The sequence below is a fragment of the Carcharhinus amblyrhynchos genome, chromosome 1 (assembly GCF_965287045.1).
Source record: "Carcharhinus amblyrhynchos chromosome 1, sCarAmb.v2.hapA, whole genome shotgun sequence".
Taxonomy (NCBI): Eukaryota; Metazoa; Chordata; class Chondrichthyes; order Carcharhiniformes; family Carcharhinidae; genus Carcharhinus; species Carcharhinus amblyrhynchos.
In genome coordinates this window covers 2,293,063-2,312,942 of record NC_137324.1, presented here as the reverse complement: position 1 = coordinate 2,312,942, position 19,880 = coordinate 2,293,063, and the positions used below count along the sequence as shown (strand labels likewise).

The window sequence follows — 19,880 nt, the reverse complement described above, 5'->3', positions numbered from 1 at the left end:
TTTATCCACCTTCAATCCCATCAATTTTCCTGAAACCATTTCTCTACTCATGCTAATTTTCTTCAGCTCCTCACTAAAACATGTTTCTTTCAACACTTCTGGTACATTATACATGTCTTCCTTTGTGAAGCAAAGTACAAATTTAATTCCTCAGCCATTTCTTTCTTCCCCATTATGAATTTTGCTTGAACCGTGTTTTTAAATTAAATTTCTACCCTAATGACAATAATTTTATATTATTTAATTTACAGGTTTGTCAAGCTGGAAGATGTCAAGATGTAACACTGTACAATGTACCAACCTGTGAAGCTAACTGCAATAACAGGGGGGTACGAACTCAATCACTTCCTTTCAGTCAGATTTATAGATCCATTGGGTGGAGGATGTTGGGTGATAGGGTCACAGAAGATTACAGCATGGAAACAGGCCCTTCGGCCCAATTAGTTCAGTGGAGCTTTTTCAAGGAACAAATACTGCGTGTCCTTGATAGGTATGTCCCTGTCAGGCAGAGAGGAAATGGCTGAGTGATAGAACCATGGTTCACAAAGGAGGTTAAATGTCTTGTCAAGAGGAAAAAGGAAGTGTATGTAAGGATGAAAAAACAAGGTTCAGTTGGATCACTTGAGAGTTACAAGGTAGCTAGGAATGAATTAAAGAAAGGGCTTAGGAGAGCTAGGAGGGGGCATGAGAAGTCCTTGGCGGGTTGGATCAAGGAAAACCCCAAGGCTTTTTACTCTTACGTGAGAAATAAAAGAATGACCAGGGTGAGGTTAGGGCCAGTCAAGGATAGTAGTGGGAACTTATGCATGGAGTCAGAAGAGATAGGAGAGGTGATGAATGAATACTTTTCTTCAGTGTTCACTTAGTAGAGGGGCCATGTTTTTGAGGATGAGTGTGTGATACAGGCTGATAGGATGGAGGAGGTAGATGTTCTGAGGGAAGATGTATTAGCAATTTTGAAAAACCTAAGGGTCGATAAGTCCCCTGGGCCAGATGGGTTACATCCTAGGATACTTTGGGAGGCAAGGGATGAGATTGCGGAGCCTTTAGCTTTGACCTTTGGGTCCTCACTGTCCACAGGGATAGTGCCACAGGACTGGAGAGTGGTGAATGTCCTTCCTCTCTTCAAGAAAGGAAATAGGAATGACCCTGGTAATTATAGGCCAGTTAGTCTTACTTTGGTGGTCGGTAAGTTAATGAAAAGGGTCCTGAGAGATAGGATTTATGACCATTTGGAAAGATGCATTTAAACAGTGAAAAATTACAACATGCTACGGTGCAGAGGGAGCCGGGAGTTCTTGTGCATGAATCGCAAAAACCCAGCCCGCAGGTGCAGCAGGTGATCAAGAAGGTGAATGGAATGTTGGCCTTTATAGCGAGGGGGATAGAATATAAAAGCAGGGAGGTCTTGCTGCAATTGTACAGGGCACTGGTGAGGCCACACCTGGAGTACTGTGTGCAGTTTTGGTTGCTGCATTTGCAAAAGGATATATTGGCCTTAGAGGGAGTACAGAGAAGGTTCGCCAGGTTGATACTGGAGATGAGGGGGTTAGTTTATGAGGAGAGATTGAGTAGACTGGGCCTGTACTTGTTGGAGTTTAGAAGGCTGAGGGTTGATCTTATAGAGACATATAAGATAATGAAGGGGCTAGACAGGATAGAGGCAGACAGACTCTTTCCACTTAGAAAGGAAACAAGAACTAGAGGGCACAGCCTCAAAATAAGGGGAGTGGGGTCAGTTTAGAACAGAGTTGAGGAGGAATTCTTCTCTCAGAGGTTTGTGAATCTCTGGAATTCTCTGCCCATTGAAGTGTTGGAGGCTGCCTCGTTAAATATGTTTAAGTCACAGGTAGATAGATTTCTGATCAATAAGGGAATTAAGGGTTATGGGGAGCAGGTGTGTAAGTGGAACTGAACCACTTTCAGATCAGCCATGATCTTATTGAAAGCGGGACAGGCTTGAAGGGTTAGATGGCCTACTCCTCCTATTTCTTATGTTCTTATGCAGTTTAATCCGGGATAGTCAGCACGGTTTTGTGAGGGGTAAGTCCTGCCTCACAAATTTGATTGAATTCTTTGAGGAGGTAACTAAGTGTGTAGACGAAGGTCGAGCAGTTGATGTTGTATACGTGGATTTTAGTAAGGTGTTTGATAAGGTTCCCCATGGTAGGCTCATGAAGAAAATAAGGAGGTGTGGGATAGAAGGAAATTTGGCCGATTGGATAAGTAACTGGCTGTATCATAGAATAAAGAGGGTGGAGGCCAGTTACCAGCAGTGTATCACAGGGGTCAGGGCTGGGTCCTCTGCTGTTTGTGATCTTTATCAATGATTTGGAAGAGGGGGCTGAAGGGTGGGTTAGTAAATTTGCTGATGACACCAAGATTGGTGGAGTAGTGGATGAGGTGGAGGGCCCTTGCAGGCTGCAAAGAGACATTGATAGGATGCAGAGCTGGGCCGAAAAGTGGCAGATGGAGTTTAACCCTGATAAGTGAGAGGTGATTCATTTTGGTAGGACAAACTTGAATGCGGATTATAGGGTCAACAGCAGGGTTCTGAGGAATGTGGAGGAACAGAGAGATCTTGGGGTTCATATCCACAGATATGTGAAGGTTGCCACTCAAGCTCATAGAGCTGTGACAAAAGCTTATAGTGTGTAAGCGTTTATTAACAGGGGGTTTGAGTTTAAGAGCCGTGGGGTTATGCTGCAACTATACCTGATGTTGGTGAGACCACATTTGGAATATTGTGTTCCGTTCTGATCACTTCACTATAAAAAGGATTTATCAGCGTCACAGGCTTACATTAACAGTGCAATGAATTTACTGTGAAAATCCCCTAGTCACTACACTCCAGCACCTGTTCAGGTACACTGAAGGAGAATTTAGCATGGCCAATACACCTAAGCAGCATGTCTTTCAGAGTTTGGGAGCAACCTGGAGTACCCAGAGGAAACCCACACAGACACAGGGATAACATGCAGACTTTGTACAGGCAGTGACCCAAGCAGGGAATCAAATCAGAGTTCCTGGTGCTGTGAGGTAACAGTGCTAACCACTGTGCCACTGTGCTGCCTAAGACTAAAGACTAAAAATGTCTTATTGCAATTGCAAAGAACCATGATGAGACTATACCTGGAATTTTCACCTCAATATAAAAGGAAGAATATATTTGCCATAGAAAGAGTGAAATAATGTTTCATCAGAAAAGAAACTGAGCGCTCATTAGAAGATTGGCAGAGAGAACAGTAGGAGAAAAGCTGTCAATGTAACAGCCTATAGGCCATATGAGGGACACCTCTGTGAATTCTTCCATTCTCCAAGGAAAACATTCCCAACTTCTCCAATCTATTGAGTTGCTGACGATAGTCGGCTGAAGGTTACCGCCCTGCAGTGATGTTTTGGAGCTCTTTTGGTTGCCCTTCGATAAGTACAGATATGTCCCCTTTTCTGCAGTTTTCCATTTACTTTGTGTTTCAAAATGCTCTATTTCCTTTTCTAAATCTGTTTAACATAAATGAAGAAATTTGAATTGTAAATTTTGTTTCAGGTTTGTAACAGTAAAGACCATTGTCACTGTGAGGAAGGCTGGGCTCCTCCATACTGTAATGTCAGAGGAAGAGGTGGCAGCATTGACAGTGGACCCATGAATGACACAATGTCAGGTAATCATTCCGTTATTTACTCTGTTGTTACTCATTCTCATTTCTCTCTGTATTTTCTCTTTCTCTGCGCTGCTCACCATCTGTTCTCCACCTTTTATTCTTGTTTTATTATTCATTCATGGGACATTGCCTTGCTGGTTGGTCAGCATTTATAAGAACATAAGAAATATGTTGCTGCAGCTGTATAGGGCATTGGTGAGGCCGCAGCTGGAGTACTGTGTGCAGTTTTGGGCGCCGCACCTGCGCAAGGATATTTTGGCCTTGGAGGGAGTGCAGAGGAGGTTTACTAGGCTGATACCGGAGTTGAGGGGGTTGAGCTATGAGGAGAGGCTGAATAAACTAGGCTTGTACTCGTTAGAGTTTAGAAGAATGAGGGGAGATCTCATTGAGACGTATAAGATGATGAATGGGATGGATAGGATAGAGGTGGAAAGACTCTTCCCGCTCAAAAAAGACAGTAGGACTAGGGGGCACAGCCTCAAGATAAAGGGGGGGCAGTTCAGAACGGAGTTGAGGAGGAACTTCTTCACTCAAAGGGTGGTGAATCTCTGGAATTCTCTGCCCGTTGAAGTGGTGGAGGCTGCCTCGCTAAATATTTTTAAGAAGCGGGTTGATGGGTTTTTGATAAGAGAGGGGATTAAGGGTTATGGGGAGAGGGCGGGAAAGTGGAACTGAGCCACGACAGATCAGCCATGATCTTATTGAATGGCGGGGCAGGCTCGAAGGGCCAGATGGCCTACTCCTGCTCCTATTTCTTATGTTCTTATGTTCTTAAATAGGAGCAGGAGTTGGCTATCTAGCCCCTCGAGCCTGCCCCGCCATTCAATAAGATCATGGCTGATCTGTCGTGGCTCAGTTCCACTTTCCCACTTTCTCCCCATAACCCTTAACCCCCTTGCCTATCAGAAACCTATCTACCCGTGACTTAAATATATTTATCGAGGTAGCCTCCACCACTTCAACGGGCAGAGAATTCCAGAGATTCCTACTGTCCTTTCTGAGCGGGAAGAGCCTCTCCACCTCTATCCTATCCATCCCATTCATCATCTTATACGTCTCAATGAGATCTCCCCTCATCCTTCCAAACTCTAACGAGTACAAGCCTAGTTTATTCAGCCTCTCCTCATAGTTCAACCCCCTCAACTCCGGTATCAGCCTAGTGAACCTCCTCTGCACTCCCTCCAAGGCCAAAATATCCTTGCGCAAGCGTGGCGACCAAAACTGCACACAGTACTCCAGCTGCGGCCTCACCAGTGCCCTGTACAGTTGCAGCAAGACCTCCCTACCTTTATATTCAATCCCCCTCGCTATGAAGGCCAGCATCCCATTCGCCTTCCTGACCACCTGCTGCACCTGAAGGCTGGGTTTTTGCGACTCATGCACAAGGACCCCGAGGTCCCTCAGCACCGTAGCATGCTGTAGTTTTTCACTCTGTAAGTAGGAGTCCCTCCTACTATTATTCCTACCAAAGTGGATAACCTCACACTTGCCAACATTGTATTCCATCCGCCAGGTCCTCGCCCACTCGCTCAGCCTATCTAGATCCCTCTGCAGACTTTCCACACTCTCCGCACAATTTGCCATTCCACTTATCTTTGTGCCATCGGCAAATTTCGACAACTTACACTCGGTTCCCTCCTCCAGATCATCTATATAAATGGTAAATAGCTGAGGCCCCAGCACCGACCCCTGGGGCACCCCACTAGTCACCATCCGCCAATCCGAATAGCACCCATTGACCCCCACTCTCTGCCTCCTATTTGACAACCAATCCTCTATCCACACTAACACCCTACCCCCAACTCCATGCCCCCTGACCTTCTGCAGTAACCTCTTGTGAGGTACCTTATCAAACGCCTTCTGAAAATCAAGAAACACCACATCCACCGGCTCTCCTCTATCCACTGCCCTAGACACATCCTCATAGAACTCCAATAAATTCATCAGACACGACTTCCCCTTAACAAATCTGTGCTGCATTTATTGCCCATCCTTAGTTCCCGAGGACATTTGAGAGTCAACCACGTTGCTGTGGATGAGGTTCGAATCACTTTTCCCAATCAGGTTCCTCACCATGACAGATGAACATAGAACATAGAACATTACAGCGCAGAACAGGCCCTTCGGCCCACGATGTTGCGCAGACCAGTTAAAAAGCAATGAAGGATATTTTGGCCCTGGAGGGAGTGCAGAGGAGGTTTACTAGGCTGATACCGGAGTTGAGGGGGTTGAGCTATGAGGAGAGGCTGAATAAACTAGGCTTGTACTCGTTAGAGTTTAGAAGAATGAGGGGAGATCTCATTGAGACGTATAAGATGATGAATGGGATGGATAGGATAGAGGTGGAGAGACTCTTCCCGCTCAGAAAAGACAGTAGGACTAGGGGGCACAGCCTCAAGATAAAGGGGAGGCGGTTTAGAACGGAGTTGAGGAGGAACTTCTTCACTCAAAGGGTGGTGAATCTCTGGAATTCTCTGCCCGTTGAAGTGGTGGAGGCTGCCTCGCTAAATATTTTTAAGAAGCGGGTTGATGGGTTTTTGATAAGAGAGGGGATTAAGGGTTATGGGGAGAGGGCGGGAAAGTGGAACTGAGCCACAACAGATCAGCCATGATCTTATTGAATGGCGGGGCAGGCTCGAAGGGCTAGATGGCCTACTCCTGCTCCTATTTCTTATGTTCTTATGTTCTAACCTAAAACAAACTCTTTCCATCCATAAACCTATCCAAGGATCTCTTAAACGCCCCCAAACTAGGCGCATCCACAACTGCAGCAGGCAGGGCATTCCAATCCCTCACCACCCTCTGGGTAAAGAACCTACCTCTGACATCCATCCTATAACTACCACCCCTTAATTTAAAGCTATGCTCCCTCGTGCTAGCTTTCTCCATCCGAGGAAAAAGGCTATCACTGTCCACCCTATCTAAACCTCTAATCATCTTATATGTTTCAATAAGGTCCCCTCCTAGCCGCCTTCTTTCTAACGAAAACAACCTCAAATCCCTCAGTCTCTCCTCATAGGACCTCCCCTCCATACCAGGCAACATCCTGGTAAACCTCCTCTGCACCCTCTCCAAAGCCTCCACATCCTTCCTGTAATGTGGGGACCAGAACTGCACACAGTACTCCAAGTGCGGACGCACCAGAGTTTTGTACAGTTGCAACATGACGCTGTGGCTCCTAAATTCAATCCCCCTACCAATAAACGCCAAGACACCGTATGCCTTCCTAACTACCCTATCTACTTGATTCCCAACTTTCAGGGATCTATGTACACATACACCTAGATCCCTCTGTTCATCCACACTATTCAGAGTCCTACCGTTAGCCCTATACTCTACACATCCATTATTCCTGCCAAAGTGAATTACCTCACACTTTTCCGCATTAAACTTCATCCTGCACCTCTCGGCCCAGCTCTGCAACTTGTCCAAGTCTCTCTGTAAACTATGACACCCCTCTTCACTATCTACCACTCCTCCAACTTTGGTGTCATCAGCAAATTTACTGATCTACCCAACTATACCCTCATCCAGATCATTTATAAAAATTACAAACAGCAGTGGCCCCAAAACAGATCCCTAACGCACACCACTCGTAACTGAACTCCATGTCGAATACTTACAATCAACCACTACCCTCTGTCTCCTATCCACCAGCCAATTCCTGATCCAATTTCCTAAATCACCCCCAATCCCATACATCTGCATTTTCTGCAGAAGCCTTCCATGGTGAACCTTATCAAACGCCTTACTAAAATCCATATATACCACGTCAACTGCCTTACCCCCATCCACCTCTTTGGTCACTTTCTCAAAAAACTCAATAAGGTTAGTAAGGCACGACCTACCCTTCACAAAACCATGCTGACTATCTCCAATCAATTCATTACTCTCTAAATAACTATAAATCCTATCCCTAATAATTTTTTCTAAAACTTTGCCCACAACAGAAGTAAGGCTCACCAGTCTATAATTCCCGGGGAAGTCTCTGTTCCCCTTCTTAAACAATGGGACAACATTCGCTATCCTCCAATCCTCCGGCACTATACCTGTGACCAGCGATGACCTGAAGATCAGAGCCAGAGGCTCTGCAATCGCCTCTCTTGCCTCCCAGAGAATCCTAGGGTAAATCCCATCCGGCCCAGGGGACTTATCTATTTTCAAACCCGCAAGAATATCCAGCACATCCTCCTTATCAACTGCAATACTATCCAGTTTACAACCCTGTAACCCAGTGTTCTCCACAGCTACATTTATGTCCCCCTGTGTGAACACCGAAGAGAAATATTGGTTCAATGCCTCTCCAATCTCTTCCGGTTCCACACATAACTTCCCACTGCTGTCTCTAACTGGCCCTAATCTTGCCCTAACCAACCTTCTGTTCTTAACATACCTATAGAACGCCTTAGGATTCTCCTTAATCCTATCAGCCAAAGTCTTCTCATGTCCTCTTTTAACCCTTCTTAACTCACTCTTTAACTCCCTCCTAGCCAATCTAAAGCTTTCTAGTGCACTACCTGAGCCCTCAAGTCTCATCCGGACATAAGCCTCCTTTTTCCTTTTAACCAGCGAAACAACTTTCTTAGTGCACCACGGTTCCCTAGCTCGACCATTTCCTCCTTGCCTGACAGGGACATACATATCAAGGACTCGCAGTAGCTGCTCCTTGAAAAAACTCCACATTTCGGACGTTCCGAGACCCTGTAGTCTCCTAGTCCAACATGTGCTTCCTAATTCTCTCCTAATAGCCTCATAATTACCCTTCCCCCAGCTAAATCTACTGACCCGAGGTTCATGCCTATCCCTTTCCATCACTAAGGTGAACGTAACTGAATTGTGGTCACTATCACCAAAATGCACCCCAACTTCCAAGTCTAACACCTGGTCTGGCTCATTTCCCAGCACCAAATCCAATATAACCTCACCTCTAGTTGGCCTATCTACATACTGAGTCAAAAAACCTTCCTGCACGCTTTGTACAAAAACTGACCCCTCTAATGAGCTAGAGCTATAGCTATTCCAATCAATATTAGTAAAGTTAAAGTCCCCCATAACAATTACCCTATTACTTTCACTCCTAACCAGGATCGTCTCCGCAATCCTTTCCTCAACCTCTCTAGAACTTTTAGGAGGTCTATAAAAAACTCCCAACAGGGTGACCTCTCCTCTCCTATTTCTAATCTCCGCCCATACTACCTCAACAGACAAGTCCTCATCAAACTTCCTCTCTGACACCGTGATACAATCCTTGACTAATAATGCTACCCCTCTCCCCCTTCTACCTCCTTCTCTACACTGACTGAAGCATTTGAACCCCGGAACCTGCAACAACCATTCCTGACCCTGCTCTATCCATGTCTCTGAAATGGCCACAACATCAAAGTCCCAGGTACTGATCCACGCTGCAAGTTCATCCACTTTATTGCGAATACTCCTCGCATTAAAGTATACGCATTTCAAACCCTGCTCCGCCCCACCCCCACGATGCCGTGCATTGCAGTCCCCATCTATGCCCCCCTCACTTTCACCCCCGCTACTCAGGATCCCACCCCCCCTCTGAATCAGTTGAAACCCCCCTGCATAGCCTTTGCAAATTTACCCCCCCAGGATATTTGTTCCCCTCTGATTCAGGTGTAAACCATCACTCCTGTAGAGGTCCCACCTTCCCCAGAATGAGCCCCAATTGCTCAAGAACCTGAACCCCTCCCTCCTGCACCATCCCCTCAGCCACGAGTTCAAACTTTCCCTCTCTCTATTCCTCTCTAAACTATCCCGTGGCACAGGCAAGAGTCCCGAGATAACCACTCTGTCCGACTTGGCCTTAAGTTTCCACCCCAACTCCATAAATTTCTGCTTAATATCCCCTTCCCTTAACCTCCCTATGTCATGCGTCCCCACATGAACTATGACTTGGGGTTGATCTCCCTCTCCCTTAAGAGTCCGAAACACCCTCTCTGAAACATCCCGGACCCCAGCCCCTGGGAGGCAACACACCAGCCCTGAGTCCCTACCATTACCTCTGACTCTCCTATCCGTCCCCCTAACTGTGGAGTCCCCAATCACTAGGCCCAATCTTTTACATCCCCTAACCACCTGAGCCTTCACAACAGGCTCACCTCCAGAGACCTGCTCCCTTTGGCTATCTCCAGTTGATTCCTCCTCAACTGTAGCCTCCAGGACAGAAAACCTATTTTGGAGGGGAACAGCCCCAGGGGATTGCCCCCCCAATTGCTTCTTTCTCCTCTTCCTGGCAGTTACCCAAGACTCATTTCTAGGAGTGACTATCTCCTTGTAACTCCTATCGATGTCCGCCTCAGCCTCCCGAATTATCCGGAGTTCCTCCAATTCCAACTCCAGCTCCTTAACACGCTCCTCCAGAAGCTGCAATCGTATACACTTCCTACAGGTAAAATCAGCAGAAACACTACTGGTGTCCCTCACCACATACATACCACAGGAGGTGCAGCTTACTGCCTGAACTGCCATCCCTGAAACAATTTCCAGCAGAAAAGAAAAAAAAACCACACTTCTAATTAGGTTAGAGGAGGTGGGAGGGTGGGATTCTCTACCAGTGTAGAGGATCGCGTATCCTCTCTGTGCCAATTTATAGGGTCAGAGACCCGAAAAAAAACTACAAATCCCGGTAAGCGTCCTAGTGACGATTTCCGGTTTCGAACTAATTCAAAAAAAAAGAAAAAACAACCACCGCTACTCGCAACTTTATCTAGAAATGAAAAGTTAAAATTTAAAAAAGAAAATTTACCTCAATCGCGACCTCCACACACGCCCAAAAATCACTGCCTCTCCGTGCTGCTCCACAGGAAGCTCTGTGTTCGTTAGGGCTTGGACCCCACTAGATGTATGGGGCAAGTTTTTTTACATAGAGGGTGCTGAGCAGTGTGGGAATATTGATAAGGCAGATGAAAATATTTGAGATGATCCATTGAAAATGAGACAACTACACTCACCAAGTCCCCAAACTGGCAATGCCCACCACCTTGAAATAGACAAATGGGAATACCCTTCCGAAAAATACTTTGGAAGGCCTTTCTTTGTGGAATGTAGCATTTAACAGATCACCAATGAAGGGTTCATTCAATGCATATATTCATCACAAACTCATGTCAAAAATACAAAAATAACTCCACATAAAGTGTATTGATAAGACCTTGGAACTGAGCACTTTACCATAGTCAAAAAAATATGAGCTGAAGTAGGCTCAGATATTGACTGATCTGAATATGAACTTAACTAGTAAACATTTGAATAAAAAACAAAGAAATTTACAGCACAGAATCAGGCCCTTTCGGCCCTCCGCGCCTGCACCAGCCATTCTACCCGACTGGACTAAAACTTCCTACTCTTCTGGGGACCATATCCCTTTATTCCCATCCTATTCATGTTCTTGTCATGAATAGTGGGTGATTAGAAGATTGCGAAAGATTTAAAAAACAACAAAGAATGACTAAGAAAGCGATAAAGAAAGGAAAGATAGAGTATGAAGCTAAACTAGCTCTAAATATAAAAAGTGATAGCAAAAGTTTTTACAAGTATATAAAGAAGAAGAGGCTGGCTAGAGTGAATGTTGGACCCTTAGAGGATGAGAGGGGGGATTTAGTGGTGGGAGATGAGGAAATGGCGGAGGCCTTAAATAAGTTTTTTGCCTCGGTCTTCACGGAGGAGGACGCGAATAGTTTGCCGGATATTAAAGATAGAAGGATGGTAGGAGTTGAGGGCCTGAATGCGTTTACTGTCACTAGAGAGGTAGTACTTGATAGACCAATGGGACTGAAGGTAGACAAGTCCCCAGGACCGAAGGAAATGGCAGAGGTGATAGTGGATGCCTTAGTGATTATTTATCAAAATTCACTGGACTCTGGGGAAGTGCCGGAAGATTGGAAAATGGCTAATGTTACGCCACTGTTTAAAAAAGGTAGCAGACAAAAGGCAGGGAATTATAGGCTGGTTAGTTTAACGTGCATTGTTGGAAAAATGCTAGAATCCGTCATCAAAAAAGAAATAGCGAGACACCTAGAAAAGAAAGGTTTGATCAAGCAGACGCTTGAGGGGAAGTCGTGTTTGACGAATTTATTGGATTTCTATGACGATGTGTCTAGTGCGGTAGACAGAGGGGAACCGGTGGATGTGGTGTTTTTAGATTTTCAGAAGGCGTTTGATAAGGCGCCTCACAAAAGGTTGCTGCAGAAGGTTAGGGTGCATGGAGTTGGGGGTAAGGTGTTACATAAGAACATAAGAAATAGGAGCAGGAGTAGGCCATCTAGCCCTTCGAGCCTGCCCCGCCATTCAATAAGATCATGGCTGATCTGTCGTGGCTCAGTTCCACTTTCCCACCCTCTCCCCATAACCCTTAATCCCCTCTCTTATCAAAAACCCATCAACCCGCTTCTTAAAAATATTGAGTGAGGCAGCCTCCACCACTTCAACGGGCAGAGAATTCCAGAGATTCACCACCCTTTGAGTGAAGAAGTTCCTCCTCAACTCCGTTCTAAACCACCCCCCCTTTATCTTGAGGCTGTGCCCCCTAGTCCTACTATCCTTTCTGAGCGGGAAGAGTCTCTCCACCTCTATCCTATCCATCCCATTCATCATCTTATACGTCTCAATGAGATCTCCCCTCATTCTTCTAAACTCTAACGAGTACAAGCCTAGTTTATTCAGCTTCTCCTCATAGTTCAACCCCCTCAACTCCAGTATCAGCCTAGTAAACCTCCTCTGCACTCCCTCCAAGGCCAAAATATCCTTGCGTAAGTGCGGCGACCAAAACTGCACACAGTACTCCAGCTGCGGCCTCACCAGTGCCCTATACAGCTGCAGCAAGACCTCCCTACTTTTATATTCAATCCCCCTCGCTATGAAGGCCAGCATCCCATTCACCTTCCTGACCACCTGCTGCACCTGCAGGCTGGGTTTTTGCGACTCATGCACAAGGACCCCGAGGTCCCTCTGCACCGTCGCCTGCTGCAGTTTTTCGCCACGTAAGTAATAGTCCTTCCTACCATTCTTCCTACCAAAGTGGACCACCTCACACTTGCCAACATTAAATTCCATTTGCCATTTCCTGGCCCATTCGCCCAGCCTATCTAGATCCTTCTGCACACTCTCCACACCCTCCGCACAATTTGCCGTTCCCCCAATCTTGGTGTCAGCAGCAAATTTCGACACCCTACACTCGGTTCCCTCCTCCAGATCATCTATATAAATGGTAAATAGCTGAGGCCCCAGCACCGACCCCTGGGGCACCCCACTAGTCACCAACCGCCAATCCGAATAGCACCCATTGACCCCCACTCTCTGCCTCCTATTTGACAACCAATCCTCTATCCACGCGAACACCCTACCCCCAACTCCATGTCCCTCGACCTTCTGCAATAACCTCTTGTGAGGTACCTTGTCAAACGCCTTCTGAAAATCCAGAAAGACCACATCCACCGGCTCTCCTCTATCCACTGCCCTAGACACATCCTCATAGAACTCCAGTAAATTTGTCAGACACGACTTCCCTTTAATGAAACCGTGTTGCGTCTGCTCTATCAAGCAATTCCCTTCAAGATAAAGAACAAAGAACAAAGAACAACCCAGCACGGGAAACAGGCCCTTCGGCCCAACGAGCCCGCGCCACCGCATCACCCTACACCTATTCTACCCTACGTATCTACAAATAGAACCCCTGACTTAGTCAGATTCAGGGGAGAATAGTGTCAATTTGGTAAAACCAATCAGCCTAAGAGCACATCTTTGGGGTGTGGGAGGAAACCGGAGCGCCCGGAGGAAACCCACGCAACCACAGGGAGAATGCGCAAACTCCCACAGACACAGGCCCAAATCCATGTATCTGCACAGCTAGCAGTGATAGTCACTGAGCTGTTGCGGCGCCCGTCTACCGGTCCAGGATCAAGCACACACACCGACACGAAGTACTAGGCCACTCCCGGAACCTCCAAGAGTAGCCCACGCACGACCCACCGTGTGCATGCCCCTCGTTTGACAACAGGGTGGACCTCCACCTGCGGAATAAAAAGACAAAAACGTTAACTTACAAGCCTGCCTTTCCGGTGTCTCCCGAGGTTCTAACCCTTATTTAATAGCCCCTACCATAACCCTCCATCCTCGTTTCACTCATGTGTCTGTCTAACTGAACCTTAAACGAGTCCAACGTTCCCGCCTCCACCACCCTACTCGGTAGCGCGTTCCATACCCCCACAACTCTCTGCGTAAAGAACCTTCCTCTCATATCCAAATTATACCTCTCCCCCCTCACCCTTAAATCATGTCCTCTCGTATTTGTACCCAGTCTAGGGAGCAGTCTCTCACTATTGACTCTGTCTATTCCCTTCAGTATCTTATATACCTCTATCATGTCCCCCCTCAATCTCCGTCTTTCCAAGGAGAATAGTCCCAGTTTCTCTAACCTTTCCTCGTAACCCAGCCCCTCCATGCCAGGCAACATCCTGGTAAACCTCCTCTGCACCCTTTCCAGAGACTCCACGTCCTTCCGGTAGTAAGGTGACCAGAACTGGACGCAGTACTCCAAATGCGGTCTAACCAATGTTCTATACAACTGAAGCATTAGACGACAGCTCTTATACTCTATACCCCTTCCTATAAAGGCTAGCATTCCATAAGCCTTCCTAACAACCTTCTCCACTTGTGTCGCAACCTTCATAGACTTGTGAGCCTGCACTCCCAGGTCCCTCTGTATTTCTATACTCCTAATCTGTCTACCTTTTATCACGTAACTCCTCTCTGCATTATTCCTTCCAAAATGCATCACCTCGCATTTGTCAGGATTAAATTCCATCTGCCACCTATCTGCCCAATGCACCAACCTATCTATATCCTGTTGTATCACCTGACATTCCACTTCAGTACCCGCCAACCCTGCTATCTTGGTGTCATCAGCAAACTTGCTGATCACACCACCCACACTCTCTTCCAAGTCATTTATGTAGACTACAAAGAGGAGAGGTCCCAGTACTGAGCCCTGCGGCACACCACTGGTCACTGGCCTCCAGCCCAAAAAGGTCCCCTCAACAACTACCCTCTGTCTCCTGTTACCCAGCCAGTTCTCAATCCACCTAGCTACCTGACCTCGTATCCCATGTGCCTTAACCTTTTCTACCAGCCTACCATGAGGGACTTTGTCAAACGCCTTACTGAAATCCATATAGATGACATCAACGGCTCTCCCATCGTCAACCGTTTTTGTCACCTCCTCAAAAAATTCCACCAGATTCGTAAGGCAAGACCTCCCCTGAACAAAGCCATGTTGCGTATCCCTAATCAGACCGCAACGCTCCAATTGCTCATACATCCTACTCCTAAGTATTTTTTCCATTAATTTCCCTACCACCGATGTCAAACTCACTGGTCTATAATTTCCAGGGTTATCCCTACTACCTTTTTTAAACAGCGGTACCACATTAGCTACCCTCCAGTCTTCTGGGACCTCACCTGTGTCCAAAGAAGAGACAAAGATTTGCATCAGAGGCCCAGCAATTTCATCTTTCACCTCCCTAAGCAGCCTGGGATAAATACTATCAGGCCCCGGAGCTTTATCCGTCCTTACGCTACCTAAAAGCACTAGCACTTCCTCCCTCGTAATAGATATTTCCTGCAACTGATCCTCAGCTCCCTCTAAGAGACCGCACGATTCCGAACCCCTCTCCTTCGTGAATACCGACGCAAAGTATTCATTCAGGAGCTCCCCCATTCCCTCCGACTCAATACATATCTCCCCACTCTTGTCCCTAAGAGGACCAATTTTCCCTCTAACTACTCTCTTGCTCCTAATATAGGAATAAAATGCCTTTGGATTTTCCTTAATCCTACCAGCCAAAGCCATCTCATGCCCTCTCTTCGCCCTTCTAATTCCCCTTTTTAGCTCCCTCCTACTCACTCTATATTCCTCCAGTGCACTCTCCGTACCCAGTCGTTTTGACCTAACGTACGCCTCCCTCTTCTTCCTGACCAAGTCTTCAATACCCCCTGTAATCCACGGCTCTCTAATCCTACCTTTCCCATCCTTCCGCTTAACCGGAACATACCTCCCCTGCAACCATTTCATTTTGCCCTTAAAAGCCTCCCACTTGCCAACCGTGGACTTGCCAGCTAACAGTCCCTCCCAATCAGTGTCCTGCAGCTCCCTCCTAATCCTGCCATAGCTCGCCTTTCCCCAGTTCACCACACTCCCGTTCGGCCGGCACTCATCCCTTTCCATTTTTATCCTAAAGTAGACGGACTTGTGGTCACTGTTCGCCACATGTTCGCCTACCTCTACCTCTCCCACCTGCCCCGGCTCGTTTCCCAACACTAAATCCAGTATAGCCCCTCCCCTAGTCGGACTAGTTACATACTGCTCTAGAGACCCTTCCAAAACACATTTCACAAACTCCTCTCCCTCCGTACCCCCAGCTCTGGGCCCCCTCCAATTCACTCCAGGAAGATTAAAGTCACCCACTACAGCCACTCTATTCTTCCTGCACCTGTCCAAAATGCCCCTGCAAATGCCTTCCTCCACTGACCTCGGGCTGTTGGGTGGCCTGTAGTACACCCCTAGCAATGTGATCTCTCCCTTTTTATTCCTCAACTCCACCCCCAGTGACTCAATCCCTGTCTCTTCCATATCGTCCTCCCTCTGCACTACTGTGATGCCTCGCTATTTCCTCCTTGATGACGGATTCTAACATTTTACCTACAACAGACCTACAATCCACGTGTTAGCGTGGATAGAGGATTGGTTGTCTAATAGGAAGCAGAGAGTTGGTGTCAATGGGTGCTATTCTGGTTGGCGGTTGGTGACTAGTGGAGTGCCGCAGGGATCGGTGCTGTGGCCTCAGCTATTTACCATTTATATAGATGATCTGGAGGAGGGGGCTGAGTGCAGGGTGACAAAATGCTGGCCTTCATAGCGAGGGGGATTGAATATAAAAGTAGGGAGGTCTTGCTGCAGCTGTATAGGGCATTGGTGAGGCCGCAGCTGGAGTACTGTGTGCAGTTTTGGGCGCCGCACCTGCGCCAGGATATTTTGGCCTTGGAGGGAGTGCAGAGGAGGTTTACTAGGCTGATGCCGGAGTTGAGGGGATTGAGCTATGAGGAGAGGCTGAATAAACTAGGCTTGTACTCGTTGGAGTTTAGAAGAATGAGGGGAGATCTCATTGAGACGTATAAGATGATGAATGGGATGGATAGGATAGAGGTGGAGAGACTCTTCCCGCTCAAAAAAGACAGTAGGACTAGGGGGCACAGCCTCAAGATAAAGGGGGGGCGGTTTAGAACGGAGTTGAGGAGGAACTTCTTCACTCAAAGGGTGGTGAATCTCTGGAATTCTCTGCCCGTTGAAGTGGTGGAGGCTGCCTCGCTAAATATTTTTAAGAAGCGGGTTGATGGGTTTTTGATAAGAGAGGGGATTAAGGGTTATGGGGAGAGGGCGGGAAAGTGGAACTGAGCCACAACAGATCAGCCATGATCTTACTGAATGGCGGGGCAGGCTCGAAGGGCTAGATGGCCTACTCCTGCTCCTATTTCTTATGTTCTTATGTTCTAATTTGCTGATGACACAAAGATAAGTGGAAAAGCAAATTGCATGGAGGGTGTGGAAAGTCTGCAGAGAGACCTGGATAGGCTGAGTGAGTGGGCGAGGACCTGGCAGTTGGAGTACAATGTTAGCAAGTGTGAGGTTATCCACTTTGGGAGAAATAATAGTAGGAGGAATTATTATTTAAAAGGCGAAAAGCTGCAGCATGCTACAGTGCAGAGGGACATGGGGGTCCTTGTGTACGAATTGCACAAACCCAGTCTGCAGGTGCAGCAGGTGATCAAGAAGGCGAATGGGATGTTGGCCTTTATAGCGAGGGGGATTGAATATAAAAGCAGGGAGGTCTTGCTGCAACTGTATAGGGCACTGGTGAGGCCGCAGCTGGAGTACTGTGTGCAGTTTTGGTCACCGCACTTGCGAAAGGATATATTGGCCTTGGAGGGAGTGCAGAGGAGGTTCACAAAGCTGATACCGGAGATGAGGGGGTTGGACTATGAGGAGAGATTGAATAGACTGGGTCTGTACTCGTTGGAGTTTAGAAGGATGAGGGGGGATCTTATAGAGATGTATAAGATAATGAAGGGGATGGATAGGATAGAGGTAGAGAGATTCTTCCCGCTTAGAAAGGATAGCAGGACTAGAGGGCACAGCCTCAAGATAAGGGGGGGACAGTTTAGATCGGAGTTGAGGAGGAACTTCTTCACTCAAAGGGTGGTGAATCTCTGGAATTCTCTGCCCGTTGAAGTGGTGGAGGCTGCCTTGCTAAATATTTTTAAGACGCGGGTTGATGGGTTTTTGATAAGAGAGGGGATTAAGGGTTATGGGGAGAGGGCGGGAATGTGGAACTGAGCCACGACAGATCAGCCATGATCTTATTGAATGGCGGGGCAGGCTCGAAGGGCTAGATGGCCTACTCCTGCTCCTATTTCTTATGTTCTCATGTTCTTTTGTTGTAAAGACGGCCCTTAAAAATTAAATCGTATCTGCTTCCACTTCCTCCCCTGGTAGCGAGTTCCAGGTACCCACCACCCTCTGTGTTGTACATCTAGTGGGGTCCAAGCCATAATGAACATTAATTGGTCTCAGACAGGACTGTCCGTCTGTCATGTTGAGGAACCTGATTGGCCAGCAGCTCTTCAGGCCCTTTAGATACAGTACTGTCATGGCCTGAAGAGACATGCCTGGGACAACGTGTTAGAACATGCAGGCCAGAAAATTGGTCTCAGCAAGGAGATGGTATGGGACAGTGGAGCAACTGGGGATGAAAGGGGGGATGGGCGCTGCAACCAGGGGAGATTGTGGTCCTGGGAGCAAAGTAGGCTTTTTGTGAATATCACCTCTCCCCCAACCCCCCCATTCGCCTCCTAAGATACAAGTTTTTATACTTTTCCATTGCCTGCCACTCAAGGGCCTTAACTGGGGGAAGGGCATACTCCCCCCTCTGAGGCTCTGTCTGCCCCTTGTAAAATTACTTCCAGGTCGTGTGGGTTTTAACACAGAAGGAATCCCATCCATGCAATTTCACATAGAATATAAAATCATGAAAGATTTTTATATTTGAGAAGTTGAGTTCAAAAAGAACTCGCTGGGGTCTTTTAAAAGACTTCTGGATGAGTATATGGGGTTTTATGGCATTGGGAGTTACAGATAGTTCTATGTCTTGGTAGGTATGGATATGATCGGTGCAACTTGTGGGCCGAAGGGCCTGTTTGCGCTGTAGTGTTCTGCGTTCTATGTTCATTCTCGGGTCTGACTGCTCAGCAATAACATAATTGTGACTGTAGCAATAGGTCAACCCTGATATTCCAGAAATAAACCTTGTTCATCTTCCCTGAACATCCTCAATGAAAGAATATTTCACCTTTAAGTTAAGAAATCAAACTATACACAATATCTTCAGAGAAGAAATGATTCAGACACAGTCAAGGTATATTCCCTCCGAAGGAAAAGGTGGGGCACAAAAAAATTAAGAATTTTTATGGGGCAGAAGTAGGTGATTGATATATTGTGTCTACATTGGCTCTCAAAATGAGCATCATGACTTTGTGCCTTTCCCCTGTCTTTACCCTGTACCTCCGCACATGGTTTCTATCAAATCCAATGCTCCCTGGATGGAAAAGCAGACACAAATTAAGATAAAGATGAAAAGTTATGACAGGTGTCAGGTTGAAAATCCATTAGAGAATCATGTTGAATATTGAAGGCCCAGAGAACAAGTGATGAAGCAAGCAAGAAAAGTGATCATGGAAGAAGACTGGCAGCCATCATAAAGGGCAACCCCGAGGTGATTTGCACACATGTAAAGAGTAAAAGAGTGATAATAGGCAGAGTAGGGCCAATTAGGGACCTCAAAGGGAATTTACACAGGGTGGCAGTGATGTTAAATGAATACTTTGCATCTGAATTTACCAAGAAAGCAGATGTCACACAGGGGCGCATAGCAGAGCAGGAAACACTGTCACCAGAAGGGTTCAGAATTGATAAGCAGGAGGTATTGGATAAACTGTAAGTACTTGAAGTTGACAAGGCACCAGGGCTGGAAAAGATGCGTTTGAGGTTACCGAAGAAAGTGAGAGCAGAAATTGCAGGAGCGCTGGCCATAATCTTTCAGTCTTTCCTAGACTCGGGGTGGTGTCAGAGGACATAAGAACATGAGAACATAA

At 46.7% G+C, this 19,880-nt stretch overlaps 1 protein-coding gene across 1 annotated transcript in view; it reads left to right on the top strand.

Moving 5' to 3' along the window:
• LOC145348472 (zinc metalloproteinase-disintegrin-like protein H4 subunit A) overlaps positions 1-19,880 on the top strand; it is a 564,739-nt gene that overhangs the window by 389,308 nt on the left and 155,551 nt on the right. Inside the window, exon 15 of the mRNA XM_080196661.1 lies at positions 3,548-3,662. Within this exon, the coding sequence (XP_080052787.1) occupies positions 3,548-3,662 (115 nt within the window). The remainder of the gene's footprint in view (positions 1-3,547; positions 3,663-19,880) is intronic.